This window comes from Dipodomys spectabilis, unplaced genomic scaffold (genome assembly GCF_019054845.1).
Source record: "Dipodomys spectabilis isolate Male_0828 unplaced genomic scaffold, ASM1905484v1 ptg000076l, whole genome shotgun sequence".
Classification (NCBI taxonomy): domain Eukaryota; kingdom Metazoa; phylum Chordata; class Mammalia; order Rodentia; family Heteromyidae; genus Dipodomys; species Dipodomys spectabilis.
In genome coordinates, this window is record NW_024870753.1 from 5,482,540 (window position 1) to 5,504,355 (window position 21,816).

The 21,816-nt window shown below is 40.3% G+C and overlaps 1 protein-coding gene across 1 annotated transcript in view; it reads right to left on the bottom strand.

Moving 5' to 3' along the window:
• Window positions 1-21,816, bottom strand: part of Sik3 (SIK family kinase 3) — a 179,265-nt gene that overhangs the window by 62,434 nt on the left and 95,015 nt on the right. The window contains 2 exon segments of the mRNA XM_042682761.1: window positions 12,503-12,566; window positions 16,764-16,880. Of these exon segments, the coding sequence (XP_042538695.1) occupies window positions 12,503-12,566; window positions 16,764-16,880 (181 nt within the window).

Consider the following 21,816-nt stretch of genomic DNA (forward strand, 5'->3'; position numbering starts at 1 on the left):
GGCTCAGTCCCATTCATACCTTGGCCTTGGCCTTAGCTTTTACTTTTACCCACCTGATCCCCCTCTTTAGCCCCTGTACATTTGCTTTCAGTGTAAACCTGCAGGATCCTGTGGTGGTGCCAGGAAGCCAACAGCTTGCCGTGGTTTTCAGTCCCTGCTGAAAATGGACTTTCAGCTGCCCACTGACAAATGACTGCTTTATATTCCTGTATGTTCCATGGGCAGGCTGCAAAAATTCAAGTTCTAATTTGATACTTCACTTTTGAGTGAAGAAATCCAGTGTACAAGCCCAACCTAAACTTAACACATAGTTAGTTCACAGCATTTGAATAAATACTGGGGTTCTTTCAGAAGGCAAATAAAACAAAATGGCCTCTGAATCCACTCAATATTCAAAGTAAAATAGAGTTTGAAATTTAAGATGAAAAATTGTTCTACTACTTACAGGCAATTCAGTAAGCTAGGTCTCCTGAGGATTGGCAACAAATCCCACCACAGCCTCAGCCCCATTCCCCACACACTAGCCAGGACATCTTCTGGTATGTCTGAATTGCTGCCCTCCTTCCTAGACAAACCCTCAATGAGACATGGGCTGTATAATGAATGTCCACCACACTAAGTCCCTCCCACTGTCAACTAATTATTTATCTACCTACTAGGTCTGAAGCAAATTTAAAGTTTTCTTTTACAATAATTCGCTTTAGCCAGCTGAAAAACCACACAGATGAGATAATTCTTGGTGTTCTCCCCTTCCAAGTCCTTACCACATGCAGGGACTAGGTTCTCTCATTTGTAGGTCACCATAAATCACTTGACACTGAACATCTTTGATCTTTATCTGCTCTTCTCACCGATTTTTTTTAAAGTTAGTGACATTAAGAGATTTATATTCCTGCAGAGGGGTAATAGAACTAGAGAAGGGAATGAATTCTGCAGTTTCAAAAGTAGTGAAGCACCAACACATAAAATTTGCTTCAGAACCCACCGTAATTGCGTTCTAATCTGGGGTGGGGGGGAAGGAGAGGGGGCGGAATGCCTTGTGGTATATTCAGGTTCTAACCTCTCAAAGAGCAAAGACACACAGGAGCCAGTCTTCACTTCCCTAGCCCTGCTTCACTGGAGTGTCAGAGGAATGCCACTAATGGGATAGTGGTGGGAGCTAACCTTTCTCAAAATAAGTCACTTTTCCACCCTCGATGGACAGTGTCTCCATTTGTCTGCTGCCTACGAGTCACAGCTAATGCAAACACTGCTAAAAAGCAGCAGACCCTGAGTGCAGGTCAGCAGTGGGCAGCAACTCTGCATTTCTCAGATGAACAGTGAGCCGAGCCAAGAAAGGAGGAAAGCAGCATGCGTACAAGTCTTATGTGGCTACCTGAAGACATTTCTGCCCACTCCAAGCTCACCACAGCTAGCCCGTTCTTGACTCTGCCACTAGTTCTATCATTTCTTCTTCCTACACCCATGGAAACGACTTCCTGTTTACCAAATAAATGCTTCTCTCCAAAAAAGCCAGGGCCAGGCCAAAACAACCCAGCTGCTGAGAGCAGGTTAACACAAGTGCACTCACTTTTTCTTTTACTTTAAGAGGACACTCTTCTCTTTAAATAGTACACTTACATTGGGCATGGGGCACCATTCCTGTAATCCCTGCACACAGCAGCAGAGGCAGGAAGATTATGAGTTCAAGACAAGCTTGCACCATATTTGCAGCCCTTGTTTCAAAAGGGTACATACTGAAGGCTCAGGCCTAGGGTGCCTCTGACTAGAAGAGTGTTTGGGGCTTTGTTTCCTTTAAAAAAAAAATCCATCTACCGCACACCACACCACCTGACTTGTTGCTTCTTGTTACTACCTGTTGTCTTCCTCCCAGATGGCTGAACAAAAATTTTGGTATCATTGTGACATGCAGCTATTACCTCTACCTTCAAACACACCCCCAGTTCAGTCATTCCACATCCCATCTCCATCTCTCTCTAGTTAGGGATAACTGAGCAGTCACTGTCTCTCTCCTGGTTATTTCTTATTAGGTACTATTGCAAACTCTTCCTAATATTTCACTGAACTAGCATTCTTCCTTCTGCCAATAGCCTTCTGCATCTGCTCTCAGAAAAGCAGCAAAAGTGATCTTTACTTTTTGCTTTTTGAAAAAGTATAGGTTCACAAGTAGTTGCAAAGATATTACAAACAGGAACCGTGCACCCTCCACTGTTTTCTCAGTGGTGAAATTTTACCTAATTCTAAAACAGTATCGAAGCTCAGAGTCTGACATGGGTACAAAGTGTGTAGGCCATTTTAGCACACATGGAGTTAATACACATAGGGTCAGCCCAACTCCTACACACGCACACACACCTCTCTCTGAATGTGCCCTTCCTGTTTTATATCTTTTTTTTTTTTAAAACATGCAACATCTTGCATGACTAAAACACTTAAAAATTGAGTCAAAGGAAAGAAAAAGTAATTTCTGAAAGTTGAAGGCAAGCTGTAAGAGGAATAAACACAATAATTCTGTGTATGTGTATGGTTGTAACATAACCAGTCAGAGGAAAAATTTAACTGAAAATAAAATTCAGAATTTTCCTATGTATCTTTGTAATAGCTCGAGTATTTGTATATCTTCAAAATTCATGTTGAAACTTAATCTCCAATGTGACAGTAGGAATAGGCAGAGCCTTAAGGAATTATTAGGGCCTAAGGGCGTTGTCCTCATAATAAGAATTCATGCCTTCATAACAAAACTAAAGGAAGAAGTTCCTACCCTTGAGCTTTCTCATGTGAGGACACGTGAGCAAAGCACCACACAGGCACGAAGGAGAGAGTACACCTTCATGTGACCCCCTTCATGTGACCCCCAATCTGTGCGCCTTGATCTTGGACTTCCAAGCCTCAGGCTACAAGAAATAATCTTCTAGCATTTATAAATTATCCAACGCAAGGTGTGTTCTTATAGCATCCCAAATAGCGGAAAAGAAATTCCTCCTAGGACATATTCTAAACGCAACACAAATAACAGAGCACAAGAGTAACGTTATTATTTGTAATACTATTCATCCTAGGGTTTTGTTTTATTTTGTGGTGCTAGGGATACAGCCTGCTGATACTGTTTTGATAAGTTATTATGGTAAAGTCATTTGGAGTCACAGTTTTCTGCATAAGAGATAAGACAGTAAAAATGTTGAAATTTTGAATTTCCATTGGAATGTTAGTACAAACTCCTGTTCTCTCTGTCTCTGTCTGTCTCTCTATCTCTGTCTCTCATGTGTGTGTGTGTGTGTGTGTGTGTGTGTATTTCTTCCTAGTTTATCCCTGAAGAAACCTTAATCAATGACAACCCAGTGGCACTAATGAACATTCCTAGTCTCCAGACTCCAATCTCTAAATGCTATGTTCCACTAGATTACAAGAGCCTCATCTCCAAGTCTGGGACACGATAGGCCTGTGCTATTTTGTTTGAAAACAAAAAGGCTATCTCAGATTGTTGAGATCCTATTGATAGGATAAAGGGTCAACTTAAAGAGGCTCCCATAGGCTAAGTGGATAATTTGAGCTTCAACAGAATAATAAATCAGTAAGCTGAAATATATCAAGCATATTCAAGTTTATATTTCATAATTATACTTGAAAACATACAAAGTCAACCTGACAGGTCTCTACTAGAGATTGATAGGGTACCAGTACATTATTTTGAAATATAATATAAAAAAGAAATCATGCACTTACATTATAGTCAGTATAGTTTCTAAATAGCTTATGAGGTAATGTTCCTTACAGAAAAACTGTACTTAATAAACACACAAAGAATGAAGGAATTAGAAAAAGCTTGCACTTTTAATAAAATAATGTATCAAGGCAATTAAAAGGGTAATTAAAACATTTAGCTAAAAGGTGATGGGAAACTTTACAAGAAATGGATTATGTGAAAAAAAATACTGAAACCAATAATTATTCTAAATATCACTGAAAGTGAGAAAAACCAGACTTTATGCAACACTTGAAGTAATGCAATATGAAAACTATGAAGTATTCCTGATTTCCACCAGAAGACCAAGTTGCATGACATAATATGGATATGACTACTCAAATACAGAATATAAAAAACTGAATATAATAACCTAGTTTGTTAAATAACATATAAAAATATACAGGCAGGGTAGGAGGATGTCACAGATTATAAAATATTTAAGACACTTATCAACTCAACCAATGTAATGATTTTATTGTACTCTGATCTAAGCAACTATTAGAAAGATACTTGAGACACCTGCAGAAGGCTAAATATGCCTTACCTATTATATAATAGTAAGAAATTACTGCTAATATTATTGAATATAAAAACAGATTTCCTACAGATTGTAGATTTTTGTTGTTTATGAACAAATAGCTGGTATTGGATTTACTCTCCTACTTTAATAATAACGAAAGCTGGACCATTTGTAGGCACTGAACAATAACAAACTCAAAACTGTAAGTTTTTACAGAAAATGAGTACAAGAGGCAAGTCCTATATTTACCCTATGCCACCACCTAAGAAAACAGAATCCAAACAAAGAAAAAGTAGGTTAGAGTAGAACAAACAAATCAGAGTTAGGAGATGGCTAGATCTTGGATGGTAGGTTGGCAAAAAAAAAAAAAGAAAACAGAGAGAATAAAAGAGTATCAAAGATCAGCATAGAAACTCCACTCAACCCTTGTTAACTCCCAAACTGCACATGGGCAGAGCTAGACTATGAGGAGGCATAGTGGAAAATCACGGCCAGGAGGCAAAGAGCTAGCCAGAAATTTCTGGAAGCCTCACAGTACCTAAAAGATATTATGTCTCTGCTTAAAAGCAGAGACTTTGGTGAATATTCCAAGCACTAAGTTGAAATTCTAGAAACCTATACCCTTAAAATAGGGGCTATGCCATAAGTAATGGCAAAACTGAAACAGAACCACCTAACAAAGTCAAAACTCAAGCCTCAACAGGATCGAGGTGATCCGCCTGTAATTTAATTGCCTGACTGAACAAACTCGGCACTATAGAAGTAATCCAGAATCTCTGTAACAATCACTCTTCATGTCCAATACACAATGAAAAATTGCTAGACGTGGAAAGAAGTGGGAAGAGTGAGCGATAATCAAGAGATTAAAGTCAGTGAGAGCAAATCTGAGAGGCAGATATTCAGAGTTGGCAGGCATGGACTTAAATAACCCCATGATCACTATATTAAAGAAAACACAGAAAAGGATGCACAAAAAGAAAAAGCGAATTTCATAAGGGAGACTTAGAATCTATAATATATATAATCTATAAACATATATTCTAAAACTGCAATATCTGAGAATTTATTAGCTGGTTTTAACCCCTGGCTACGACAAAAGGCAAGATCAATGGCCTTGAGATAGGTGTCGTAACTAAATTGTTTTTTTTTTGTTTGTTTTTGGGGGGTTTTGTTTTTTTGGGGTTGTTGTTGTTGTTGATGGTTGTGGAGCTTGAACTCAGGGCCTAGGCACAGTCCCTGAGCTTCTCTGCTCACAGCTAGTGGCCCACTACTTTGAGACACAGTTCTACTTTCAGCTTTAAGAGTCTAGCAAACTTTCCTGCCCCAGAGGTTAACAACCTATTTGCCATCTCAGCCTCCTGAGTAGCTAGAATTACAGGTATGAGCCAGTGGCACCGGCTTAATGATTAAGTTTTTTAAAAAAGTCTTTACATACAAGAAAAGTATTAAATATTCATGAGTGAAACCATAGAATGCCTTAAATTTGCTTTAAAATATTTTATCAAAATCAAACATGGAAGAGAAGATATGGAAAAATGAAAAAATCAGTAAAACTATTAGTATTGTCAAAACTTGATGAGTTTTATAATTGTTCTCTTTCTCCTTATATACATCTGAAAATGCTTACAGGAAAAATGGACATTTTCAGGGCTGGGAATGGCTTGGTGGCAGAGTGCTTGCCGAGCATGAATGAAGCCCTAGGTTTGATTCTCAGTACCATATAAACAGAAAAAGCTGGAAGTGGCACTGTGGTTCAAGTGGCCGAGTTCTAGCCTTGAGCAAAAAAGAAGCTCAGGGACAGTGCCCAAGCCCTGAGTTCAAGTTGCAGGTCTGGTAGAAAAAAAACAAAAAAGGACATTTTCATTGGTTTACTTGCTCATTTATAACAGTGAATAACACAAAAGCCAAATGTAGACACTCAAAGTCTATCACTAGATGAATGGATAACAAAATATGGTGTGTGAAATATAAATGGAATAGTATTCATTCTTAAAAACAAAGGAAACTCTAACTCATGCTCCAACATGAATAAACTTTAAGGACATTATGCTAAGTAAAATAATCCAGACACAAAAGGACAAATATTGCAAGATTCCATTATATAGCATGCATAGAATAGTCAAGCTTAGATATAGAAAGGAGGATGACTGACGGACTGAGAAGGATGGGAGTTCCTGTTTCTCTGCCTCTCTCCCTTCCCTCCCTCCCTCTCTCTCTCTCTCTCTCTCTCTCTCTCTCTCTCTCTCTCCTTCCCACCCTTCCCACTCCCCACATACACACACAAAGAAAATATCCTCAGGACATCAAAACACACTGAAATGCAGAGCACTGAGTCCAGATATTTATAAAAATTATGACTACAAATATTTTTTTCAGGGGGTGGAGACAGTTCTGAGGTTTGAACTTGGGCCTTGTGCTTGCTAGGAAGGTGTTCTACCGCTTGATCTATGCCCCCAGCCCTTAAAGATCTTTCTATATTTCTATTAGCTTGTCAGTGAAAATACATTTTCAAAAAAGAGTTAAGAAAGACTCCATAAAACGCTCAGGAAAAGTATGACTAGAGAAACCAGGCAAATGCATTCCTTTGTAACTTACATACAAACTATGCACACACTGCACACAGTCATTCTCTTTGGCATTTACTTTTAGGTCATGATAGAATGACAGGATGACCAGGCAACTACGGCTGTTCTGCAATGAAGTGAGGTCAGCCGTGGGTGGCTTCTTCATACATCTTGGAGAGATCACAAAGATAAATGCTAGCCATGTCCAGAAGTAAGAAAATAAAAAATAGAGGGAAATGAATGAGAAAGTTAATCAGAGGAAAAATAGACAATAGTTGTTTTGGCTCAGAGTGACTAGATAAAGATACTATGATACGTTGTTTGTGTGTTAGGATACTTTAGCTTGGTCTTAGCTAGTTTGTATAGCAGGAGGGAATAACTTATTAAGAAAAAAACAGCTGTAAAGGTATGAAGAATATTGAAGATAAATTAAAATGTCTTTTTTAAAAGCCCCATAAATCAGCACATACTAGCAGGTTCAAAAGAACATGGTAGTGTTCCTGAACATGGAACAAGAGAAAATGACTTATTGAAACACTTGGCTACATACCTAGTCAATATCTGGTACATGAAGGAAATGCACTTAAGTCTTTTCCATTCCCTATTCTACCACTAAATGTTTGCAGACCCATAAAGAAATTGCTGTAATGTATAACATATATATGCATGTATGTGTGTGTGTGTATGTCATCATTAGGAATGTTATTTTAAGACACTGAGAGTGTTGATAATAAATCATACACATTTCAACAGGCTCTTCTTAAATTAGTAATTTGTTTTAGATGCCCATGAGTTCCGCCTCTATTCAGGAAACTTTACTTGATAAAGTTATGGATTTATGACAACATGGTCTCCAGCAGGAAGTTGGGGATATGTATCTAAAGAAATCATATTGTGTAAGTTTTAAATTATGAGTTTAATGGTTTACAAAAAAAACTAGTTTCTCAATTCTTCCGGTATTTATTAAGCAAGGCCATACTGTCAGGGCTGTCCCTTTATAATACAGTGCTAAATACTTGACATGCGATATCTGTCTTAATAAAGTTGGTAATACTCATTCAATAACCATTTAGTGAAATCCATCACAGTGTTTTTAATTCATGATCTGCACAGTTAATGAGAAAACCCAAAAGATGTTTCAGCTGGGTACCGTGGTTTACACCTATAGTCCTAGTTACTCAGAAGACTGAAATCTGAGGATCAGGACTCAACACCAGTCTGGGTGGGAAAGTCTGGGAGACTCATCTCCAGTCAATCATCAAAAAGCTGGAAGTGGGGCTGTGGCTTGAGTGAGTAGTTGAGCACCAAACTTAAGGGGAAAAACTCAGGGATACTGCCCAGGCCCTGAGTTAAAGCCATATTACCAACACACAATGTTTTCTCATTCAGGTCTTCACAGAACAGTGACATTTGACATGGGTCACAAAAGTTAAAAAGAGCAGCAGGGCTTTTTAATCTGTGTCCTGATGCCTCCCAGTTATAGCCACCATTTCCACTACCTCTTGTGAGGCTAATCATTAGTATCTTGAAGGAAAAAAAAAGACAAACATTCTTCAAGTAACTGGGAAGTCATTTATGTAAGCTCTTTAAGTAGCTTCACAGGTCTATGGTTCATGCTTAGTCAGTGTGTATACACCCTCTTCTACTTCCCTGGCCTCCATATTTATCAGATAGTGAAACCCAGTTCCAGTCACCCTAGGCAGTGTTTGTACCCACAGCAGTGGACAACTTACTTTGAATTCTTTTCTTTCTGGTGACAATCTATCAAACTCCACTGAGTTCAGCAACTACTCCTGTGATCATATCTTCAACTTGTCCTCTGCTTAACATTATGCTATCTCCAATGCAGCCTATTCCTTTTTTGAAATGCTTGGGACCACAAGAATTCCCTACTCCATAGTTACTCAGAGTTTGCAGGTTTTATCTGTTCATCCCTAATCCAAATTCTGAAATGCTCCAAAATTAAAGGTTTTTTTTTGAAAAGGCATGGGTATCAACATACCTGCTACAGTTCTACAAGCCTAATTCCCACTGGGCAATGCAAAGAGAGCCACATGACATCTCATAGTGAATAATAAACAACATTCATAAAAATCATTTGTTTGAGATGGGTCTTGCATTTGTAGCCCAGGCTAGCCACAAAGCGTCCATTCTCCTGTACCTCCATGCCCTGAGAACTAGGATTACAAGTAAGCACCACCACACCTGGTTTTCTTTTAGTATATATTTTTTATTGTAAAGATACTGTACAGAGGGCTTACAGTTACATGAGTAAGGTACTGAATACATTTCCTACCACACCTGATTTTTAAAAGGTTTTTACTTTTATCATTCCCACCATGGTATGTCTATTTGTGGATCACTGTATTTAGCTCACTTGGTTATTGCTTTTCAGTATATTTGTAAAGTTTTCAACAATTATTTCCCTTTGCCCCCCCTCCTTTTTCTCTCCTCTCTTTCTAATACTCCCCAGTATACATACACTGGTATACCTGACAGTGCCCCAAATTTCCCTGAGGCTATGTTTTTAGTTCATCATATCTCTATTCTCTGGTTTGCGCAATCTCTATTGATCAAGTATGCTTTTTCTTCTGCCATTTTGAATCCAGGCCTAAGCCTCTCTAATGAATTTTTCTATTTCATTTATTTTACTTTTTAACTCCATAACTTTCATTTGTTTTCTTAAATAATTTCCCTTCATTGGCATTCTCTATTCTAAGTAACATCACACATTCCTTTATTACTTTAATTTTAGTTCCTTTATTTCAGGAAACATGTTTATAATGTCTCTCAAGTTTTTCTTCTAATAAATCTGACATCTGGTCTCACTAAAATAGGCAGTTTCAGTGGTCTGCTTTTTGTCCAGTAGATAGTTTGTACTTTTCTTGGTTAGTTTTGCTTTGATTTTGTATGTCTTATAGTTTTGCTGTTGTTGGAAACTGGACATCTTACATCATTCATTACATGTACATGTCTTCCATCTTCCCAGGCTTGTTATTGTCAGTGGAGCTTCAGACACTGTCCTCCGGGAGGTGAAGCTATGCTATACCCAGCATTATGCTAGGATCACCATGTTTTGGGTAGGATTCTCTCCTGTTCTTTTTCTGATGAAACCCAGCTCTTAAACTCCACTGATTATGGCTGATTGCTCCATTGTTTTAAACAATGCCCAGGGGCATAAATTGGCTTACAAACAATACAGTCAAATTCTGGCTCCTTTGAAGGAATGGTTTGTTCAGATTGTAGGAAAGTTCTTTCCAGATGTCTTATTCCCTGAGTCTCTCTGGTGCAAGTCAGGCTGAGGGCTAGGCAAGTTTCCTGAATCTTCTCCCTCGCTTACTACCACCCCTACAGCTCCCGAGTTCCTTAAGGAAGAAATTAAGAGCTGTTTTATGGTGTTTTTCTCCCCAGGCAAAAAGTGAGCCAGGACCTAGAACTAGAGGTGGTAATAAACTTCTGAAAGATAACCCACTGCAGGAAATGAGAGCTTAGGGAAGTAGAGGGGAGTTCAGCTTGCGGTCCTCTCAGTATGCCTCTCCTGGCATAGAACCACTGTCTTAGGCGGCTAGGTAAGAATGCCCTACATCCCTGTATTCTCAGCATGCTCCCCTGATTTCTACAAACCAAGGCTGGGTAGGAGAAGAAAGTCTTCATCTCTCCACTGCCTCTGCAGGACAGCATCAGCAACAGATAACTAATTGGGAGAAGAATGGTTAACTGCTGATGACCTGCTCTTCCTGGGAAGAAAGCAACCTGTCCAGGTGCTAGTAGAAAGGAGACTTAGCTGCACAGGTATAAACTGAATGGATTATATTGGTTCAAGTACTACATACTATCAGATGCGCCAAATTTTCATAGATGTTTATGAGTTCCTTCATTTGCCATTTGTCCTTAGGACTCCTCCAACCCTAGACTCTTCCATATACTTTAGAAGGCCTGTTCCTTTTATTCTTTCCTGGGGGAAGGGGAAGGGATTAAACTCAGAGCTTTGCACTAGAAAGGTATGTATGTGCTCTACCACTTGAGTCATGCTTTTAGTCACTTTTTATGTTCCAGATAAGGTCTCAAGAAAGTCTCACTTTATTCTAGGACCAGCCTGGGCTAGGCTCCTTCTACTTATGCTTTCCTCATGTTACTGGGGAAACAGTGTGCATCCCTTTGTGCTGGAATAACAGGAAAATACCACCATGCCCAGATATTGGTTAAGATGGAGTCTCAAGAACTTTTATGTCCAGAGAGGCCTCAAATTGTGATCTTCCAATCATTGCTTCAAGTAAGATAGGATTACAACTACGCCCAGCTTTTTATTATTTAAAAAAAAAGTTTTTAAAACAAGCTCTGATAGGGTTAGTGGTGAGACTTTCAGGAAGGGAGAAGCAAAATGCCAGACTGGAAATGTAACTCAAGTGACAGAGTGCTAACCATAAGCAAGAAAGTGCAGCAAGAGTTAAATACATACATACATACATATATACATACACACATACATACATAAGGTTTTCACAGTAGTTTTTGCATTAATCATGCCAACAGTTGATTCCCATTTATTTTTGTGTTAGCCAGCAGATGGACCTTGATCCTTCTATTTTATATTTCCTTCCATAGCTAGGATAACAAGTATGCCGTCATGACCAGTTTCTTCTGTTGAGATGGGCGTTGTTGGCTCACATCTGTAATCCTAGCTACTCAGGAGGCTAAGATTTGAGGATCATGGTTTGAAAACACCCCAAGCAGGGAAGTTCATGAAACTCATCTCCCATTAACCACAAAAAAAAGCTGGAACTAGAACTGTGGCTTAAGGGGTAGAATGCTAGCCTTGAGTAAGAAAGCTCAGGGATAGCATCTAGGCCCTGAGTTCAAACCCCAGAACTAGCATACACACACACACACAAAAAGTGAATTTAGTTTGGAAAGTTTACTCTCTTTTCCTCTACTTGACTCCACTAATCACTGTTAGCAAAGAGAAGACTTCTGTTTATTTTGACCACTTCAAAGTCAGATCTTCAAGTAACAAATTCTCCTGCTTATTTCTGATATTGTGCTAAGGGTAAGTGTAGGAGAAAAAAAAAAATCACAAAACCTCCAAAACTGCGAGAAGAACCATGAAGGGAAACAGGGAGCCCGGTAAGGATTGCAGTTACATGTTGTATTTGAACAAGCTGTGAGGCGTCACTAGGGCACGAATTCTGTTCCCAGTGGTGCTGACTCTCATGACAGACACACTTGAGGGAGTGTTGTCACACCTGACCTTAGCTAGAAACAACTGCCAATAGGAAGGCCCTGTCACAGGATCAGAGGGACTGCTTGTTTAGGGACACCTTTAATCTCAACTCCCAATACCTCACTAGAATACAAAATACCTTTGCTAAGCAAACAAAGATGCTAGAGAAATTTAACTAAGTGAATCCAAAGAGTTAGAATTATTTTGTTGAAACCAAATAGCTGTAGCAGAGGACAGCTGTTCACATGACCTAACACTGAATAGCTCTTTATATAGTTTTTTTTTTTTGTCAGTCGTGGGGCTCGAACTCTGGGCCTGGGCGTGGTCCCTCAGCTCTTCAACTCAAGGCGAGCGCTCTACCACTTGAGCTACAGCGCCACTTCCATGAATAGCTGTTTTTGCTTTGCCAGTGTGCTCAATAGCTGGTTAAAGAATGCAATAAATGTACTTACCAAAAATTTCCCCTCCACTAGCATATTCTGTCACCAGATAAATCATCCGTTCTGTCTCCATAACCTGGTGCAAAGGCAGGAAAGTGACAGACAGTGACACAAATGACAGGCAGATATCAGAAGAAGAGAAACTGATAACTTTTCTCATTTGAAATATTGATAACCATTACACTTAAAGGAAATGTAAAACACTTTGGGGAAAACAGATATAAATGTTAGGAGTTCTTCAAGCAGGAAGCATTCACTACTGAGACACGGACACAGAGCTTCCATGGAGAGCTCTGCAATCTGTTAAGATCGCAAAGCTGAGAGGCAGAGCAGAAGCTAAGAACTAAAATGTCACGTTCAACACCAATCAAAAAGTGCCCGCCAAACCCAACCCAAATAAAAAACACTTTAATAAAAATATGAGGAATTGTTCTAGAACTGCACAGAACTCCATAGAGCCTTAAAAAAAAAGGAAATGATAACTTTCCTTCCTACCATCCATTTACTCAAAAAATACAAACCCTTTAAGTAACATAAATGATTTATGTGTATTTTGTCTTGATCCCTATTTTGCAACCCTTTCAAAATTCATGTTGTCAGTCTTGTCTTACTTTTTAATCAAACATATTCCAGCAGTCAAATATATGAATATATACCACACTTGCTGAAAACGTTTTAAATATCTCATATATAAACCAAAGAGTAAAGGTTTCCCCAGTAACTAACTGCATTTCTATCGCTCCTCTCAAGGAGCACAGGATAATGTACCATGCACTTCTGCAGAGCAGTGTTGCACAACAGAAACACAGGCATTGCAAATACAGCTTTAGCTTTTCCAGTTGCCACCTTTTTTTTTAAGGGGGTGGGGGGGAAGGGGAGTGCAGTACTGGGGCTGAAACTCAGGACCTCATGACTGTTAGGCAAGCATTCTATCACTTGAGCAATGCCCCAGCCCTATTTACATTAGCTGTTTTTCAGAAGAAGGTCTTGTGCTTGTGGTGGTTAAAAAGAGATAAAGAGTCTCTTAGAAGACTTTCTTGCCAGTGCTGGCTTTCTCAGATCTCAGATTTCTGGGTAGCTAGGATTATAGGCATAAGCCATCAGAGACCGACTAAAGCCAAAGGTTTTAAGACACCTTCAAGCCTATAGAATAGGACTTCAGGAAATACCAAGAAGTATGTTCTTGGACAGAAGATAGGTGTCATTTCACTGAATTCTGTCTGATACTCTTCAACAGGTCTGTTCCTACTAATTCATTTCATCACATAGGCAGCTGAGGCCAGCAGAACTCTAAAGCTACAGCCTCAGTCACACATTAACATCGCAGCATGTTTTCTTTTCCATAAAAATAACAGGCCATGCAAGTGGGCCCAGGGCCCCTCATGCTGTTGGTGTGCTTTCTTCAGTCTTACGCATACTCCTGTGTCTGGGTCAGAAGCCTTGACTGCAGTTTAAGAGCAGCAAAGGAACTGAGTGGGTGGCCGCCTCCTTCACAACTTGGGAGGGGACTCCTGCAGTGGAAAGCAGGGAGCAGGGCTGGTCCTGAGCACAGGCAGCCACTGCTACCAGCACACTGCAATCTGAGCAGTTCCCAAAACCCCACCTTGCCCAAAATATGTCTTCCACCAGCCTGCTAAGTCCCTCACCTTCTGTCTGAAATTCCATCCATCAGATTTACTGCTTTTGCATTAGGGCTAAAGGATCACTTTGACGATGGTATGAACTATGTGTACTTCTTTTTTTCTTTCTTTTTCTTTCTTTTTGCCAGTCCTGGGGCTTGAACTCAGGGCCTGGGCACTGTCCCTGAGCTTCTTTTGCTCAAAGCTAGCACTCTACCACTCGAGCCACAACATCACTTCTGGCCTTTTCTGCTTATGTGGTATAAGGAATCAAATCTAGGGCTTCATGTGAAATATGTATATTTCTTAGGAAAGGAAGAAAAGTATAACAAAAACCTCTTTCATGACATAGGATCTGATCCTGGATTATCAAAATTAAATGCTTCCTTAGAAAACTATACCCAGAACTCTGTTAGAAAAGGGGTAGGTTTTGGGGCTGGGAAGGTGGCTCAGTGGTAGAGCGCTTGCCTTGCATGCATGAGGCCCTGGGTTCGATTCCTCAGCACCACATAAGCAGAAAATAAAAAGCCGGGGGCTGGGAAGGTGGCTCAGTGGTAGAGCACTTGCCTTGCATACCTGAGGCCCTGGATTCGATTCCTCAGCAGCACATAAGCAAAAAGAAAACAGCCAGAAGTGGCGCTGTGGCTCAAGTGGTAGAGCGCTAGCCTTGAGCTGAAGCTCTGAGGGACAGCGCCGAGGCCCAGAGTTCAGGCCCCACGACAGGACCCTCCTCCCCCCCAAAAAAAAACCAACAAAAAAAGAAAAAAAAAGAAAAGGGGTAGGTTTTAATTGAGGTAAGAAGCTATACTTAAAATAGCATGTGCCTCAGCCGGGCCGCTGGTGGCTCACGTCTGTAATCCTAGCTACTCAGGAGGTTGAGATCTGAGGATCGCAGTTCAAAGCCAGCCCGGGCAGGAGAGATCGTGAGACTCCTATCTCCAACCACCAGAAAACCGGAAGTGGCGCTGTAGCTCAAGTGGTAGAGTTCTCGCCTTGAGCTGAAGAGCTGAGGGACAAGCGCCCAGGCCCAGAGTTCAAGCCCCACGACCGACAAAAAAAAAAAAAAATAGCATGTGCCTCAAAGTGGTAGAGTGCTAGTCTTGAGTACAAAAGCTCTGAGATATTACCCAGGTCCTGAGTTCAAGACCCGCAACTGCATTGCCATCACAATTTTGAACATGAGCACAAAAATTAATTTCTGAATAGTTTTATGAGAGCCAGTCGCCAATGGCTTGTGCCTATAATCCTAGATACTCAAGAGGCTGAGATCCGAGGATCACAGATCAAAACCAGCTGGAGCAGGGAAGTCTGTGAGACTCTTAACTCCAATTAACCACAAAACAGGTCAGAAGTGGAGCTGTGGGTCAAGTGGTAGAGCCTTGAGTCCCCAGGCCCTGAGTTCAAACCCTAGGACTAGCACGCACGCATGCACGCACGCGTGCGCACACACACACACACACAAAATTGTACAAGAAAATAATATTCATTATTATCTTTTCACCTCTCCAAAGTCTTTGTTCCTTTGGGTTTCCCACCCTACTTTAGGACTGTGAACTTAAGTAAAGTAAGGTCTTATCACCTAAACAATCTCTTTGGGTAATTCTTGCTGAGAAAGTCAGCAAGGTCTTAGGGTATTATTTTGTTTTGTTTATGTTTTGAGGGTAGGGGTGTTTGTTTATTCTTAAAGCAGGGATGCATACAGGCCAGGCTGGCCTGGAACCCAATGATCCTCCTATCTCAGCTTTCCAAATACTAGGACTACAGGTACTTGCCACCTTTTCCAATTTAGAAAGGATGTGTTTGTACAGGTGCATTTTTTGCTTGGATTCACACCAGAACCTCATTCATTTTAGGCAAACTCTACCACTAAGTTACAAGCCCATTCCCCCAAAAAATCAATGTTATTTTTTACTTTTACTGCCAATCCTTGGGCTTGATTGTCAGGACTTGGGTGCTATTCCTGAACTTTTGTGCTCAAGGCTAGTGCTCTACCACTTTGAGCCACAGTGCCATTTCCAGCTTTTTGGTAGTTAATTGGAGATAAGAGTCTCTCGGACTTCACTGCCTGGGCTGGCTTTGAACTGAGATCCTCTTGAGTAACTAGGATTACAGGTATGAGCCACTAACACCTGGCTAAGGAATCAAATTTTAAAGAATGAATTAGTAGCTGGGTGCTGGTGGCTCACACCTGTAATCCTAGCTACTCAGGAGGCTGAGATCTGAGGATCACAGTGCAAAACCAGCCCAGGCAAGAAAGTCCGTGAGACTCTTATCTCCAATTAACCACCAGAAAACCAGAAGTGGCCCCGTGGCTCAAGTGATAGAGCACTCAACTTGAGCTGAAGAGCTCAGGGACAGCTCCCAGGCCCAGAGGGCAAGACTCACAGCTGACTCCCCCCCCCCAAAAAAAAAGAATTAATAGGACCTATTCCAGGTTAGTCAGACCTCACTAGGAAATAGTGAGGAGAAACAGGATATTAAATACTGAGTGAGAAAGTAGAAGGGAGGAGTAGATAGTGAGATGGACATATGAACACAGAAACAGGGAAAGTCACAGATTGTCACCATCCACATGTTCTTCAAAGGCAGCTTCAGATAAAACAGACCAATCTGATTCTACAGCCATTCACCCACCATGCCAGGAATCTTCCTACCTGGTAGAGCCTGATGATGTGAGGGTGGCAAAGCATCTTCATTATTTGGACTTCCCGGAATATCTTCTTCAAGTTTTCTTCGTCCAGCTGGGTCTTATCTATGATCTTAATAGCAACCTGTTGACAGAGGAACAGTTCACTTAGGACAATCAAATTCACTTCAAAATATAGTCTATAAAATACACTGCTAGTGTTTTGCTTTCAGAATGTCAATGAGGAAAACAAATTTAGTCTTTGTAAAAGGACAGGAAATGGGGCCCTAGAACAAGGTCGTGTCAAAGGAACAAACTCTAGAAGCTAATGGGTCTTCTGAATTTCTCAAGTTGCTTTCAGGGGTGGGTTATGTGCAGCCTCTGGGCCCTTTAAGACGTGGAATCATTTGGTACATGACTAGATAGACAAGTATGTTTCTTGCATGATCCTGGTTGACTGTCCATGGCCATCTTCCTATATTGGTCATCTTATATGGCCCGTGGATGATAGTATAAATATCCCATTGGCCCTTGGCAGAAAAAAAGAAAAGGTTCTAAATCCTTGGTCCATTAAAACTCTTGACCAAATATTTCTTGACTGCACAGATGTGGTTATGGGCCCAGAGAGCAGTATGTAAGGCCTCATGTCAAGACAAGAAGCTTATAAGACAGGTATGTGAGGTTTTAGCAAGGATCCACCAGAACTCACACAGGGCTACTCACACTTCACCAGTGCTTATGTAGCTCAAGAGGAAGAAGAGTAGGGTCAATTTTGTGGTAGCAACAATTCTGAATAGTGATTGTGTGTCAATAAGTAATCCTTCTTCATGCTTTACATCTATTACATCTTAGTAATCATTCTTCATGCTTTACATCTATTAACTCATTTAAATCCACACCACCAGCCAGGTACCAGTGGTTCACGCCTATAATCCTAGTTAGGGGGCTGAGATCTGAGAAGAGCTGAGATCTGAGGATCATGGTTCAAAGCCAGCCCAGGCAGGAAAAGTCTGTGAGACTCTTATTTCCAATTAACCACCAGAAAAATGGAAGTGGCACTGTGGCTCAAGTGGTAGAGCACTAGCCTTGAGCTGAAGAGCTCAGGGACAGAGCCTAGGCCCAGAATTCAAGCCCTATGACCCCCTCCCCCAAAAAAACCTGCAACACCAGTATTATTATGAATCTTGTCTTGTTAATATGGAAATAGAGGCACATAGTAAATAATGAACCCCAGAAGTGACGTACAGTCAGATCCAAAGATCCTTTTGTGCCATATAGACATTGGTCCCACAGAGAATGTGTCATTCCATTTGACCCATTATTCTGAAGACATCAACATCAAACTTTTTTGTTGTTTGGTGTTTTTTTAAAAACACAAGTTATTGATGTGTAGCCCAGGCTGATATGGAACTAGAGCTCTTCCTGCCTCTGCTTCCCAAGGTATATACCATCACATACAGCAGTACAAACATTTTAAAGTAGAATGAAAGGTGGAAAACTTGGTTGTAACCCACTAAAGTGTATCACTGAAAATGATAAGGAAATATTTATATCTATTTCAATTACTTCAGTTATCACCAATGTAAGTTACATGAAAACCTGAGACTAGACAAACCCTAGCCCCCTCCAATTCTTTAGACTCTAAGTTTTTTTTTTTTCAGTTTTTTGTTTTGTTTTGTTTTTGGTCAGTCATGGGGCTTGAACTCTGGGCCTGGGCGCTGTCCCTCAGCTCTTCCGCTCAAGGCTAGCACTCTTATCACTTAATCCACAACTCCCACTTCAGGCTTTTTCTGTTTATGTGATGCCAAGGAATCAAATCCAGAGCCTCATGCATGCAAGGCAAGCACTCTACCACTGAGCCACCTCCCCAGCCCCTAGATTCTAAGATCTTATATTCTGAGAAAGGGAAATAAATTTTACTGAGGAGCAAGGAAAACAAAAGGAGCAAAATCTCAACAATACAAATGTTTAACTCAGAGAAATAAAGACAGAATGGAACATACATGGTAAATTATTTGAACAACTAAAGTAATGAATACCATGAAGATAACTTTAGTTGGATTTTTTTTTTCAGAGATATCAGCATGAAGAATATAGAAGACAAGCTTCAGCTCAATACCAAGACCATGGAGCCTTGCTTGTAGATGGAATGTGATGGAATGAGCTCAAGGGACAAGGAATAACCAGCCATGGCCCTAACTTCAAGGAACTCACAATCTAGCAGGGACAGAGACAGGTGCAACAGATGATAGAGCACCACAAGTACAATGAACAAATACTAGAGCTCTGCACAGTTACAGGGATGGAATATAGGTGGATGGTCTTCAGCTAGGGAAGAGACTTATATACAGGGAAAGAATTCATGAAGAAGGAAGTTTGACGACAGAAAGAATTACAATGGGTAAAAAGGTGGTAGGGAAATTAATTGAAGAGAAATAAAATCATCAACGGATCTTGCCAACTGTTTGGTCTATAAGAAATCTTGAGCCACGTAAACCTTGAGTCATATCCAGGGTCCCTGTGACCTAGAACCACTAGCATGTGTGTGGTCTGTGTCAGATCACATACAGAACTGTAACTGCAGCAACTGGTCTGCTATCTGCACCTGCTTCCCTCAGGACAGCTCTCAAAGCACAAATACCATGATAAGCATGTCTATTGAAGAAATAGTTGGGCTCTTCATAATTATAAATAAAACCTTAATTAGGACTGGAAGGAGTGCTTTCATTTATGTAACAGGATCAAGAATTCACAAGCAAATGCTCACAACAGAACTCCAGTGAGGTGTGTTGGAAATGGTGGGAGGTGCGTTCTGAAGGAGCAGTATGTGTTACGTGTGCTTGATGTGTATGCCACGTTGTGTAAGAGACGAGTGTTGATGTGAACATCAGGACCTTCCCACCCCTCACATCCCACTGGCTGACAGCACATTCAGAGAAAGCTCTTGAGATAATTGACCAGACTTTTGCACTTTTTCCCTCCCACCTGGTCACACCGTAATTGAAGAAGTCATAAAGTAGACGCTTTGTAGTGGACTCACCCTGAACTGCCCTGGCTCTCTGAGGCACAGAACTTTCAGAATGGAATGGTCAAGAAAACCAACCCTATCATCAATGTGCACAAAACTGGACCTTAACATATATCTGGTTCTGAATAAAAGATTACAGGTTAGTGAAGACAAAGGTACAGTATAAATGTGGGTTTACTTTTTTTTTTTTTTTTGCTCGGTTGTGGGGTTTGAACTCTGGGCCTGGGCGCTGTCCCTCAGCTCTTCAGCTCAAGGCGAGTGCTCTACCACTTGAATCACAGCACCACTTCCAGTTTTCTAGTAACGGTTACTTTTTTTTTTTTTTAAAGGAGTGCATTTGACTTCTTCACATAAGGGACTGCGGTCCTATGTATTGAAATGCACTTTTATCTTTTAAAGGAAATTCCACTAAGTATAAATTGTTCCTAGAAGGTAGGAGTCGTTTTAATACATTAAAACATCAAATTCCTTTCTGCTCTTCAGTGCAGTGAGATTAAAGATTCCATAAAACAATGGAGGGTGAAGCGTGCCTAGCAACAGCATATACAGCCTAAAAGTAAGGACCTAACAGGCCTGCATTCCCAGCAGTCAGGAGAAACAGGAGAATCTCAAGTTCAAGGCCAGTTTAGACTATGTAGTAAGAACCTGTCTCAAAAAAAGAAAGAAAAACAAATACTCTGAAGAAGTCATGCTGCTCAGATTCAAAATTCTGCAATTATTGATTCATACTATTAAGCAAGTCATTTCATTTTCTGGTGGCTTTATATCTATAAAATGTGGACAACAACAGAACAGGATCGTTGGGGATGAAGTGCTAAGCACTAATGAGTAAAACCTGCTTGCTATACAGGGTGGCGTACGATAAACACATTGCAGTAGTAATTGCCTTATCCACAGTTTCACTCTCCCCAGCTTCAACAACATGCAGCCAAAAACAATATTAAGTGGAAAATTCCAGAAATAGACAATTCTGAAGTTTTAAATTGTATACCATTCTAAACAACATGACAAATCTTGCACCACCCTGCTCCATCCTGCTGGGGACATTAATCATCGCTTTATTCAGCACTGAACATGCTATCTTCTCATCCGTCACTTAGTAGCAACTTAGTCAACAGGTCACAAGACTGTCACTGTACTGCAGTGACCCTTATTTTACTTAACCAATGGTCCCAAAGTCCAAAAGCAGTAATGTTGTCGATTCAGATTTCCCAAAGACAAGTCATTATGTTCTGTAAGTGAAAAAGTAAAAGTTCTAGTTTTAGTTAGAAAAGAGAAACTGGACAGGTGTGGTGATGTACACTTACAATCTCAGCACTCAGACTAGCTTAGGCTACATAATGCAATCCTTTCTTAATTTAAAAAAGGGAAGGAAGAAGGAGCTAGGTATGGGGACACATGACTTTAATCCCAGAACTAGGAAGGCAGAAGTAGGAGGATCTCCATTTGAGGCCAGTCCGTGTCCATGCTACACAGTGAGTTGTAGGCCAGCCTGAGCTATACAGTAAGACCTTGTCTCAAGGGAAATAAACAACAACAAAAAATTGAAAAGAAATTGTGTACTCTAGCTGTAAAAATTTGTGCACAGTAAGACATTGAGAAAGAGCATATTCACATAACTTTTATTATACTACACTATAATTGCTCTACTTTACTATTAGTTACTGTTGTCAATCTCTATACCTACCTTATAAACAATCTTAAGTAACTATGTATGGGAAAAATGCTGCATATAAGAGTTCAGTACTACCCATGGTTTCAAGTCATCCACTAAGAGTCTTGGAACATATTGTCCACTGTGGTGGTGTGGTTACTATCTAGATTAATTACAGATAGTGCTACTACTAGTTCAATATTTTCTAGAATAGAGCTTTAAACTTTGGGCATAAGAGCATGGATAAGACTGACTTCACTAAGTAACATAATCCTGAATCTAAAACACATAAAATCCTTATTCAAAGAGCAAGCTGGGGGGCCCAAAAGCAAAGCAGCTAACCATTAGTGGTTGACATTCAGAACCAACTGGTTAGTGCCTCTGATGGGGGAAGAACAG